Here is a 13789-nt window from a genome sequence, read left to right as displayed (position 1 = left end):
AATCTGGACTTGCCTAAGTTGTTGCCTATCTACCAGGAATTGCATATCAAACAACAGCTGTAGGTATCTATATGAGAAAGGGTAGAATTGTTTGTAAAAGTAAATTAGACACCAAGAATCAATAATGTTATCTTCGTGTAATCTTCGAGAATGATCTGGCTACTAAGTTAAGGCTTAACTCGAGATTCTATTCACATGTTATTATTTGATCTGAACTAAAACATTTCCATTATTAAACAGCTTCCAGATAACAATGATAATAAAATTTTGTTTATCTTCTATTAGTGTTATTTACACATTCAAAACTTGTTATAACTACTTACTTTGTGTGTTCCTGTGAAGGCGAACTTTATTTTGTTCATGTAAACAGTGTAAGTTAATAAAAGTAATAAGATATAAAGGGGCCAACCTGAAATGAGGGTCATGGAAATCAAAATATTTGTTTAATTTTTACCAATAATATATTTTACTAGCTGACCCGTGCGGCTCCGCTCGCGTGAATTTCGTACTGTTGCTTATTCGTTTGAGCACGCGAATTGCGAAGCACTCGATACACCTACACATAAAAATGTTAACAACTCTTATGTCATCTAATGGTTATTTACGAAAGGGACCCGAAGGGCACACAATGTGACACAGGCTCAGGCAGGCCTGATTTCCTGTGGTTACCTTCTTTTCCGCTCTCGTCTGTATCCGTAGCAGTTTACAGTGTAAAATATAATACCTTATTATAGACTGACCATTGCTTACCCGTCTAGATTCAGAATATTATTATAGGTCCTATCTGCGCCGGAGCTCTTCAGACGCGTAATAATGTATACTTACGATGATACGTCCGAAACCGCGTAACCCGTAATTATTTTTTATACTTATATCATCCGTTGTTTATTTTTTAAAACTTACCACATAGTCTGTTTCATAGCTATCCAATTTATTTCCTTAATCGCGCCGCGAACTATATTGCGAATGTTGTGAAATGGATTCGCAACGCCATCTATGGTATCTTTAGGGAAACGCAGGTTCGAAAGATTTCTACGTATTTTTTTAAATTTTCTAAAAATCTATGAAAAATTATGCGATAAAAAGTATCCTAGGTACTGCTCCACTACTTATTCTATGCATATACCAAATTTCAGTGCGTTCTATCCGGTAGTTTTTACGTGATAGCGACACATACAGACGGAGGACAGACAGACAGACAGACAGACAGAAAAGAAAATTATAAATTGCAGATTCGGTATCAGTATCCGTTACTAAACATCCCCCATTGGTTTTTTTTTTAAATATATTCAATGTACAGAATTGACCTCTCTACAGATTTATTATAAGTATAGAATAGATATAGATAAGAATACCTATATTTATACCCAGGCGGTACATTAGAATCGCTGTGGGTTTGAAATAAATGACTATTAATGAGTAATAAAATTTCATATTATGATCGTACTAAATGAATCTTAGAGATTTTTTTTTGCAACAGGCAGCTAACAATCCTATTAAAAATAGATTAATAATTTAGATTAAGATTTAAAATATTGAATAACCAAGTAGGTACCTACTTATACTTTCAAAAGACTGCGGAATTTATGACAACAAAAATATTCGCTCACTCAATATTGTGATAAAAATGTTATTTAAATAAAAAAATATGTCAAAAAATGATAACATTGAATTAAATCACCTAAAAAAATTAACACAAAATTTAAAAAAATAAATAAATTGTACAAAAATGAAATGTCACTCGTTAGGATTTGAACTTACTCTCTCATGACAAAACAAAAGTTCAAACTTGATATGTTACTACTTCGACCACGAACGCTATTAATATGCAAGATAAAATTATACGTTTATTCCAAAAAGGCGATTCGATTTTTTTTTAAATATTATAAATATCCTAAATGTTAATCAGATAAAAAAAACATACTTAGTACAAAAAGGATATTGTGAATAACGTTACAATTTTTTTTAATGTAAGGCCATTGACCTAGGTTTAGAATTAAGTATTTAAAATGGAATTATTTGGAACGCGATAACACTTGGGTTACTGGGTCGTTCTCCTGAAAATAAAAAGCAAAACATAGAACTACTTAGATTTTAATTCCAAAATACATATTATCCTACATTGATTAGGGTTGCCATAGATTTGGCTAGGCATTTTTAGGACCGCTTGCCTGACCTTGGCTCTTCTTAAAAATTCAATAGGAAATTTAGAGGGGAAATTAGAGCGATGAGTACTATGCAATATGGAAATTTGGAATTGGAGTGGGGGCAAGACTGCCGGACTCTGCTGGAGTGTAGAAGGCGCTGATACAGGAAAATTATCCATGAAAGTGTAAATTTGACGCATATTTCACAACATTACTGTATTACCATACTCAAAGAGTAGGTATATCTTTTGTGTTCAAACCATGTATAATTGGTCACTGAGTTCGTACTCAGTTTTAAATGATTCGTATTTAAATTGAAACATTGTTGGTCGACCTTCCGGTATGAGTTTTGTACGCCCTTGAATTTTATGTGAGGTATTTTTCTGAACTAATGATGCCTAAACACATTTTATGCTTAATAATGTATAGGTACTTGCGATGATACGTCCGGAACCGCGTAACCCGTAATTATTTTTTATATATCATCCGTTGTTTATTTTTTAAAACTTACCTATAGTCTGTTGCATAGCTATCCAATTTATTTCCTTAATGCAACCAATTAATTTGGTTATGTGTTTCGAAAAACAACGCCATCTGTTAGTTGCGACGAACAACGACCACAAACGAAATTATTCGGTTTGCCACCTAGGATATCCCGACCGCACCGGACCCTCGTAAACCAACATTTTTGTGTAATAAATCATACAACATTTATGTTTGAAAATCTTATAAATGTATAGCCTGTTTTAAAGGTATTTTTTTTACAATAAAGCAATCAAAATAAATTAATTAGGAAAAACATGCTTTGTTGCGGACTATACGCCATCTATTGGTTGGTGCGAACAACAGGTATCGATACGGCAGGCGCCGCGAACTATATTGCGAATGTTGTGAAATGGATTCGCAACGCCATCTATGGTATCTTTAGGGAAACGCAGGTTCGAAAGATTTCTACGTATTTTTTTCAATTTTCTAAAAATCTATGAAAAATTATGCGATAAAAAGTATCCTAGGAACTGCTCCACTACTTATTCTATGCATATAGCAAATTTCAGTGCGTTCTATCCGGTAGTTTTTACGTGATAGCGTCACATACAGACGGAGGACAGACAGACAGACAGACAGAAAAGAAAATTATAAATTGCAGATTCGGTATCAGTATCCGTTACTAAACATCCCCCATTGGTTTTTTTTTAAATATATTCAATGTACAGAATTGACCTCTCTACAGATTTATTATAAGTATAGATAACAATGATTAGGTGCATAAACATTTTAAATCTTTAACAATAACAAAAGTTGTTAGGATAACAACTATAAACAAATATATTTAAAAATGATTATTATGAGTTAGAACCATAAAAACACAAAATCAAATAAAACTTAATTGCTTAGAGTTATTAAAATTACGGTTTTGTACTAGGTATAAATTATAATTTAAAAGGTACAAATTATTACAGATATAGAATTAAAGAATAATAATAAGTATAATAGATAAAGTCTTTAGAATTAATTCTGTTTGTAAGTTTCCTCCATTTCTCAAAGCTTATTGATAAGATAAATTTAATTTATTCAAAGTTCAAATACCTACATGCTAGTAATGGATACAAGGTCAAAGCAATACACATTATGTAGCAACACTCGATGATTTGTTTTAGTAAGTAAGTATAATAACAATGAAATATTAGTCTAGTCAGTCATGCTTATCACAGTGATAGAAAAAGCAAAACACGAAAATAATTTCAAGATTAATACAAATACAATAGTTCTTAGTAAATAATGTCTCTAATAACAAACTTTTAAACTCTTATAAAAATAGTGCCATTGACTTACATTTTGCCATAATAATTTGTGACACAAATACATTTAAAAACAAATATTATTAATTACCAGAGACAATTTGTGGCTCAAAATCAAGCTCAACAGCCTTGGTTAGGCTCTCGGCATATAGATCAAGACGCTGAGTCATTCTGAAGCACCATTTATCTTTTATTTGACGGCATAGATTCAGATCAACTTGTGCTATTAGTAAGCCATCCTTCACTCTTGATAGGCCTGGGCTTCTGGCTCCATCAGGAGCAGTGATGTAACTAGATCCATAGAAATGGCCAAAGTCTTTGTGAGCTGGTTTTCCATCTCCAGAAGTAAATTCACGGGGATATGTTTCTGTACCAACTCTGTTGATTGCACAAGTGAAGTAGCTGTTAGCTATGGCAGCATTCCGAGCCTCTATAGCCCATAAATGTTCACTAAGTCCTCCAACAGTAGCTGAAGGGTTGAACACTATCTCTGCACCATTGATTCCAAACATCATCCAATTCTGAGGGTGGTGACGCCCATAGCAAATATTAATAGCAATTTTACCATATTTAGTATCAAAAACAGGATGTCCAGTGTTGCCTTCATAGTAATAAGTGGACTCATTGAAATCACCAACACGTGGAATATGATTCTTACGATGTTTGCCAATTACTTTTCCACTTTCGTTTATAACCACTGCTGTATTCCAAATTGTATCACCATGAGCTTCATCTCTTTCTAAAATGGGTGATATAATAATCATATTGTGCTTAACAGCAAATTCTTGAAGGAATCGAGTGCTTGGGCCAGTCTTAGCGCATTCCGCGAATTGACACCATGGGTGTTTTTCTCTAGTGCAGAAAGCGAATGGCATACTCCAGGCTTCTTGAAAACATAACACATTGACGCCTTCACTAGCAGCACACTCAATAATGGGGCGCATTTTATCGAAAATTGCTTGCCTTTGTACTGGAATGGGTTTGTCAGTCGATGTAGCAATACAATTTTGAACGATACCAATTCTTACGATACGCGGGCTGCTAATATCTTCTTTTTGCGCTGGGAAGTCATAGGCTGCGATCTCGAAATTATTTTTCTCTGCCTGTTGCAAGTTACTAGTCTTCACATCTAATTCATGATGATTAGTTCTACCGTAGTGTATTCTATTAAATTCTTCCAAATCTTTTCCTGATAATGCCTTAGTTATGAGTTTGTCGAAGCTTGGTAATTCTGTAGAAGCTGCCATTTTGGCTAGGAGTAACTAAAAGATGTGCTTCTACTGTAGTTTACAAAACTAGAATGATCAAGATGAAGTAGCAATTTATTCGCAGCGGAGCGTTACCACTCCCCACCAGATTGCCAAGATCATAATAAATATCTAAATAAACAACGAGCCATCACTTAACTGATAGCATGTGTCAAATGTTATCACTTCTGTCAAACTTGGATAATAGTGATGTTGAACCAACGATAAATAAGTGCGCTATTTGACTGTACAAAAAAATTCAATTTCAGTCACTTGAGTTATGAGTACTTAAATTAGTTTAACTTCAAAGAGATCTTTAGTAAACATTTTTTTAAAATAATACACTTTAGTCCTTGATTTTAGATAAATCCGTAATCGGTCGGGCCGCGAGGTTTCAAATCTATGAACATGGCGATCTGCAGTCTTACGCCTCTGCGCTCTGCTTCATATTCTACAGTGATACTTTTAGTTTGTTACACCTCATTTCTATAAAAATGAAAAAAAAAACATCTTTGATAAAAAAAAATATCTAAGTATTTTCGAATTATGTGCGGTATCTACATAATTTTTATGATGTTTTTATTATCAGTAAAGTTAACAGTACAAAACAATGACAGATAGCATGATAAATCATAAACTCAAACCAGCTTAAACTGGATGCCACACACTAGATGTTATGTTTGAAGGCCACAGCATACTTATCTTATACGTATCTGGTACATTGATTAAATAATGCAGTTTTTTTCAGATACTTACTGATGTTTGGTTGAATTGCCGATAATCATTTTATTTGAGCATTTGGTATTTTTATGTTTCGCTGGCCAGCTGCACGTACGGATTCGATCACTAGTATACTTCCTATGTCTGAAAAATTATTTACAGAAACTTTTTTGGCACGATTCAGGAATCGAACCCGAGATGGCCCGACGGACCTACTACTAATATACAAATGTGGTTGTAACAGACTATGGCAAGTACTTAGGTAGGTCCTGCACAGTTAATTCTTATTGATATGGTAGAGTAAATACTCTTTATTACAATACAACCCATTTAATTTTCAGCAACTATGTATAACCAAAAGTAAAAGTAGGTAAGTGTCCTGTATGTAATACAATTATATCGTATCAAGTCTTGATTACATAACTACGTTGTGTTATTAAACAAAGTAGGTAAGTAAATAGAAGCGTTAGTTACTTTTGTTATTACTTTGTTAGACCTTTCCAGAATAATACCTAGGTACCTTTTGATGTAGCTATTTCTGAAACATGCTAGTTGCAATGCTGACATGCGACGGTCTGTACTTTGGGGTAAAGAGACAATTTTCTACTAACTTCGAGCCAGCCAGTTATCGACAGCATTTATGATTTGAGATTATTACTAAGTAACGAAATCTTCAGTTCGCTTTGAATACAACGCTACAGAAGTCCATAAAATGTACAGTTATTTTTATCCACACGAGGAAAGGATCCCTGTAAATAACATTTCTACGGTATTTTGTAAAGAACCATTAAAAATAATTATAATAATAAGCAATAAGGTACTCGAGATCATCATCAAAAATAACTTTGTCAGTCTATAAAGGCAGTGCCTAAAACTATTGTCATTTTAGTCTATGTCGGTTCCACAGACGAAACTCTATGAATCCAAGCAAGTGTCAATCAAATCAAGATTCAAGTGCCAAAACACGATGTTTACAACGATGTGTTATAGATCAAGTTATATTAGTTAATCACTTTAATATCTATAATATTTTCTGTATAAAAAGTGACCCGCCGATATAACTTGAGAAAAGCAAATTGTACTTAATATATCAGTGAAAATGAATACGTTACCTGCTCAACCGATTGGCATACAGAGTACGGCTGGGGCTGTGCCTGTTTTAAATGAAAAGGGTAAGTTTACAATTATATCGTGATAATAATGTGATTATTCAAATAGATTATGGACTCCATGCATGTAATACAACTTATTTTGTGTCAAAATTGATTGGATTTAACTAATACAAAAATGACATTATCATTAGGCATGCAGTTGTGTTGAATTTCCTACTTTTTTCCAGGCGATGTTTCTATGCAGAAAGTGAAAGTGCAAAGATACATATCGGGTAAAAAGCCAGATTATGCACAAGGAGCAACATCTTCAGGGGAATCTGATGTAGATGATTTTATTGAGCAACAGAAACCAGAGAGAAGACAGCAGATATTACCTCAAATTATAAGCAAGAAGGAGGACAGTGATTCTGAAAAAGAAGTAAGTATTCAATTGCTTCAACTTTATTTCGAATGATAATATATAAAATGTGATGATGATTGTTTTTGACATAAAGGTTAAATGAGTTAAATGGAGGTGAGAAGTATTTTCTTTGTTTACATTGTGTTATGGTTGAATAATCTATAACAATACACATTTATAGTTTTGATCAATCTACTTAATGAGTATGTGGTATGTGCCAACATAATTAAAGCAGCTATTTTTAAACAGTCAAACCAGAAATAAAAAATCTAACACATCTTTTCTAGGTAGATGATCCTCGTCTCAGGCGTCTCAGACAAGCAGCCCAGTCTCCACCAAGGAGGGCTGAACACAAACCAGAGATAATAGATGCTGAACCAGAACCTGAATCAGAGAGTAGTGCTGAAGAGGCTAAGGATAGCTCAGAGAGTGAAGACGAACTTGACGAGGAGGAGATTGAGAAAAGGAGGCAGGCACTTAGAGCCAAACTTGCTGCTAGGTAACTAAACTCTTTATATACTTGTTATTACAATTACTGCTGTGTTTTATGTGTTACTACTTAATATATCATTATGAAACAAAGTCCAATGCTGTGATCATAGTTCACTCACTTCATTCAGATCACTTTGTTAACCCTATCTTTCTTTTTAACAAACTGTAGTTTTTACTTAAAGATAAGGCAGGAAATATATAACATAAATAAGAAAAGTTTGCATAATTCATTAAGGTTTTTCAGCATTCCAAGACATTATTTACAATATTTTGAAGGTGATGTTTACATGTATACTACTACAATATTTTGTAAGACTTTATTTAATATTTTGTTTGAATGTTTTTGCCTTTGGAAAGTTTGGATAAACTAAGATCCTAATAAATTTTCTAGGGAAGCTGAAAAGGAAGTTCTTGGTAGAGATGAAGATGAAGAAATGTTGGATGGTGTCAAAGAAGAGAGTGGATCTTCTGACACAGAGTACACAGACAGTGAAGAAGATACAGGTAAAACTAAATTGCTTGATCATTGTTAAATATCTGGCTAATGTGAGCATACATATATTTAGTACCCATTCATGGTGGAAATTCTGGACCTTTATTATGGTCCACTGGCTGTGGTCCTAGTGAATATAGCCAGTGCACCAAAATCCTATCATCAAATGAATCCACCCTAAACAACACTTTTTTTATAAGTTATCTAAGTTTTTATTATATGTTACCTTCTTTAGTCACAAACACTGTATTCTTAAAACGGATTAGATGGGCGTATTATCTATTGCATGTACTCTATCAAAAAAAGGAAACTATAATTGATCTATTCTTTGCTTAGGACCCCGCGTGAAGCCTGTGTTTGTTAGAGCATCGGAAAGAATGACAGTAGCAGAGCGGGAGCGCAAAGTGAAATTGCAGAAGAAAGAAGAAGCAGAAGCACGAAAGGAAAAAGAAGAACGCAGAAGGGAGGCTTTAAAACTTGTCGAGGAGACAATACGCTCAGAACACAAGAGAACAGATGTATGTATTAAAATAAAATATGAGAATATGCATAGGTGTTCAGTTGAATTAGCGTGTTTTCACGATATTTTCGTAAATGCCTGTGATTAGAAGTTATTGTATCATTTTCTAATGGTAATATAGTAACGACTGAATGTGTATAGAAAATAATTTAGATAAAATAAAGTTAAATTATAATATCAATTCTACTCAATTTGTATTGATATTGTCAATATAATATTAGACACTTATCTGTGTTTGGGTTCTAATTAAATCGAATTCATTACAGGGAGATCAAAAAGAAGGCAACATTAACGATGTATGTACTGATGACGAGAATGACGAATTGGAATATGAGGCGTGGAAGTTGCGTGAAATGAAGAGGATCAAGCGGGACAAGGAAGAAAGGGAAGCGTAAGTATCATAGCAGTATATCACCATTTAGTAATAAGAAAAAGCTATTAGTATTGTATTGTAGATTTTTATTATAAGCCTTTGTAGTCCCACTGCTGGGCAAAGGCCTTCCCTATAGTTTTTCATTGTAGCCTATCTCCGGCGCACGGTGGATCGAAAATCGGCTGTAGAAGACATAGAATCTCGATGTCGTGAATGTTATTTTTTTTGATGGAAATGTATTCTGCTGATCATTACTGTTCTATAAAATGTCATATGACGTAATTGTGTGCACAAATGGAAGAGTTATAATTTTTTAAAGAAAATTTTGTATGGAGCTGACATGAAAAATGAGAATATCTCTGGAATCGCAAGGTTGGCCGTTATATCCTTGCACACTGATATAGTACTATTTATTTGTGAATTTTTGACATACTTTATATCGCGGCATCACTTGCGATTTTTTTTCTAAAAATCGTCAAAATTTTCAAAAAAAATATTTTGTTTATGATACATTCAAATGCTTAAGTATGACTATAACAAGTGTAATTTACAATATTTTTTATGCTTACACCAAAACGTTCTTAGAAATCACAAAATCGTACTACTCCTCCTCCAATGGTGTTCTCTAAACCTCGTATAATCTTTGTTTCGGGCCTCTGAAGCTTCTTCCGAAAGACTTCCAATTAGTACAATAGCATTTACTGCAATTATGTCCCCTCCGTGAATCAACAATTTGTGGACAGTTGATGACATGTAGCACCCATCATACAGTTCCATGTATTTTTCAGCGGTTGTTCTAGTGTATTCGTTAAATTACGGCATGTCTACAAACTCTCCAGATGTGATAGCTCTCAGAATCACAACAAATCTGCGTATTATGTGTTCATCTAATGCAATGATCATCTTTGAATCGATCTTGGATTAGTTTTTACGTGGATGCAATAACTCTTGAAAGCCTTCTCCTCTAGCAGACCACTTTTTGTAGTCGAGACGATACGGTATGTGTAAAAATTATTCCATCACATTTATGAAATGCATGCATGAAATGATGATAATCCGGACTCATACACACCAGAAGAAATGGTTTTTGACGCAACAGCATCAAACTTATTCATTTATGTGGTCTTAGCCAAACACATGTAGCAGGCCGCATTGACTTCCCTTTTTTGTACATATCTATACAAATGTTGCCCTCAATCATCGTCATCATTAATTGGTGATTAATTTCATGTCCCTGACATTTTGAGGGAACGAGAGCTGCAATTTTGTTATCCGTAACGAGAGTTTCAATACCCATAGCAGTTTTTTCCTTTATATGACAACTTCTTTGGTTGCTTTCGAAAAACTAAACTGGACTGGAGGGTAATAGGTACATAGGTGAGTAGGGTTTTGGATTCACTCATACGGTATATCGGTATCACCGTCAGCTACTATCAACTACGGTATCACTTTCATGCCCGCATAAATGTGATGGAATAATTTTTACACATACCGTATCGTCTCGACTACAAAAAGTGGTCTGCTAGAGGAGAAGGCTTTCAAGAGTTATTGCATCCACGTAAAAACTAATCCAAGATCGATTCAAAGATGATCATTGCATTAGATGAACACATAATACGCAGATTTGTTGTGATTCTGAGAGCTATCACATCTGGAGAGTTTGTAGACATGCCGTAATTTAACGAATACGCTAGAACAACCGCTGAAAAATACATGGAACTGTATGATGGGTGCTACATGTCATCAACTGTCCACAAATTGTTGATTCACGGAGGGGACATAATTGCAGTAAATGCTATTGTACTAATTGGAAGTCTTTCGGAAGAAGCTTCAGAGGCCCGAAACAAAGATTATACGAGGTTTAGAGAACACCATTGGAGGAGGAGTAGTACGATTTTGTGATTTCTAAGAACGTTTTGGTGTAAGCATAAAAAATATTGTAAATTACACTTGTTATAGTCATACTTAAGCATTTGAATGTATCATAAACAAAATATTTTTTTTGAAAATTTTGACGATTTTTAGAAAAAAAATCGCAAGTGATGCCGCGATATAAAGTATGTCAAAAATTCACAAATAAATAGTACTATATCAGTGTGCAAGGATATAACGGCCAACCTTGCGATTCCAGAGATATTCTCATTTTTCATGTCAGCTCCATACAAAATTTTCTTTAAAAAATGATAACTCTTCCATTTGTGCACACAATTACGTCATATGACATTTTATAGAACAGTAATGATCAGCAGAATACATTTCCATCAAAAAAAATAACATTCACGACATCGAGATTCTATGTCTTCTACAGCCGATTTTCGATCCACAGTGCGGCGGTCTGATTCCATGCTGGTATATTATTCTGATTTTATTTAGTAGATTTAATAAAATAATATTATTTTACTGCGTGAACCATATCCGTCCACGCTTTTTGACGCAGTGATACCGGCGTGGTAAACACGTTATTCATGGAGCTAGAAATGTCATTGATTGATCAACACCTGGTATAAATGGTTGATTGGATATTTCGTTCACCATCACCGTCAGTGTCGTGAAATTGATTATCACTGAAAAAATGTATTTATATCTATCACGAATATTGACTGTTACTTTTTTTTGGAAATAATAGATAAAATTTCGTATTCAACCGTATTTACATTGTTTTATTAATTTTCAGTGCGGAGAAAGAGCTATTAGCTATTGAGCGTATGCGCAACATGACGGACGAGGAGCGGCGCGTGGAACAACGCCTCAACCCGAAGCAAGTGACCAACAAAGCTGTCAAGGGAAAGTACAAGTTCTTACAGAAGTATTATCACAGGTATGTTGGTATTTTACTATACTGTTTGTTTTATAGGCGCTACCATAGTCGCAATTTAGACGCAATATTTTGCCTCTTTCAAAGGTATTGCAAAATATACTATAATCTTAAAATACGGACCATCTATTCAACTAGTATGTCGAATTGACTATTGATATAACTCTATTACATTGATTTTATTTTTGACACTACTTTTATAACCCAGTTAGGTAAGGGTAGGAATTTAAGACGATTTTTGTAAGCCCTAGTTTTCGGCTAGAAATAGGTACCAGCCTTAACTTCGAAACTTAACATTTAATAATATTATTGATTATTTTATTTTGCAGAGGTGCCTTTTATTTGGACAAAGAAGAGGATGTGTTCAAACAAGACTTCTCTGGTGCGACGTTGGACGATCACTTTGATAAGACTGTTCTTCCTAAGGTAAGTGTTCCTAAAGCAGAAAAAACTTTCCATGCTGGATTTTTGTAAACAATTCAAATCTGTCTTAGAGTCTAGCTTTTAACCAATCATTTCATAAAACATTTTCTTTTAACAGGTAATGCAAGTAAAGAAATTCGGTCGCTCCGGCCGCACCAAATACACTCACTTAGTCGATCAAGATACCACAGAGTTTGATTCTGCGTGGAGCAATGAAGGAGCCGCGGCCAGACTTGCCAACTTTAGAGGGGGTATGAAGCAAGTGTTCGACAAACCTTCTGCTAAGAGGAAACATAATGTATGAATAAAGAAAATGAACGAGTAATGTATAGAGTGTCGGTTTGAATTAATATGTTCCGTGTGGAAATGATTAGAGAAAGAATGTTGACGCTGTGTTTTTGTAAATAGTTTTTGTTTGTAAGTTGAATAAAGGAATTGAATTTAAATTATTAATTGGTTTAATTTTGACGAAGTGGGACAAGTAAAAGTGGCATAATACAGCCAACACGATAGTTAAAAAGTGGCACGATTGAAAGTTATAGTTTCAGGCTTACTTCGTAATAGAAATTAGGATTTTGGGCTGTAAAAAGGTAATGTTATTCGAATGTAAAGATACAGTCAAAGCTCACTTACGTAAATGCCTAACTGTTCATAATATATTATGATATTTGTTTTCACGAGCTTACGTAGAAACATAGCTACGTACCTATTGACAAAGTTTCAAAGCCTACACACGTCACTTAAGTTTATATTCCAGACAATTATTGCGCAAAATTCCTGGCATTCTCTCCCATGTAACCATGAACTGTATATTCATCAGCCAAGAGCCTTACGACTTTAAACGGCTTCAACAAGGAACTTCTATCGTTACAAACTTTTATATAACGCGACTTAACACTGACGGCGTCATGAGAGATTTTATCGTGATTTATAGCTAAGCTTAGAAATAATGTTGTCGTATCCGAGATACGCTTGACTTTTATAGTTTCTGTATCGAACTTTCGCGACGTTTTTGCAGTCTTACTTACTGCAATAATTTCTTATTACGGTAAATTTTTCTGGCGACCGGATTCTCGTTGAAAGTTAAAGTGCTTGGAATCTACACATAGAAGGTGAGTAGTAGAATAGTGATCGAGCCCAACTTCTTTTACGTTTCATCGAAAGTACGGAATCTACAAAAAAAAAACTAGGTAGGTACGAACCACGTACAAACCTATCTATCTAGTATACCTTGTATGTAACCTTTAT

At 34.2% G+C, this 13789-nt stretch overlaps 2 protein-coding genes across 2 annotated transcripts; one reads left to right on the top strand and one right to left on the bottom strand.

The window, feature by feature from the left end:
• Window positions 1–2078: 2078 nt before the first annotated feature.
• Window positions 2079–5543, bottom strand: LOC142978863 (beta-ureidopropionase-like). The gene has a single exon (XM_076123458.1). It carries the CDS (start codon window positions 5191–5193, stop codon window positions 4030–4032), a length of 1164 nt encoding a protein of 387 aa, XP_075979573.1. The 5' UTR covers window positions 5194–5543; the 3' UTR covers window positions 2079–4029.
• A 1297-nt stretch (window positions 5544–6840) lies between these two features.
• Window positions 6841–12990, top strand: Mfap1 (Microfibril-associated protein 1). Its single transcript, XM_076123383.1, has 9 exons — window positions 6841–7085; window positions 7253–7443; window positions 7713–7924; window positions 8309–8421; window positions 8747–8928; window positions 9197–9321; window positions 11978–12121; window positions 12448–12544; window positions 12660–12990. The coding sequence occupies exons 1-9, from the start codon at window positions 7013–7015 to the stop codon at window positions 12843–12845; spliced, it is 1323 nt and encodes a 440-aa protein (XP_075979498.1). The 5' UTR covers window positions 6841–7012; the 3' UTR covers window positions 12846–12990.
• The last annotated feature ends 799 nt before the right edge of the window (window positions 12991–13789 follow it).

Source organism: Anticarsia gemmatalis, chromosome 15, assembly GCF_050436995.1.
Source record: "Anticarsia gemmatalis isolate Benzon Research Colony breed Stoneville strain chromosome 15, ilAntGemm2 primary, whole genome shotgun sequence".
Taxonomy (NCBI): domain Eukaryota; kingdom Metazoa; phylum Arthropoda; class Insecta; order Lepidoptera; family Erebidae; genus Anticarsia; species Anticarsia gemmatalis.
Note: the sequence above shows the minus strand (reverse complement) of the source record. Positions and strands in the feature narration are given on the sequence as shown.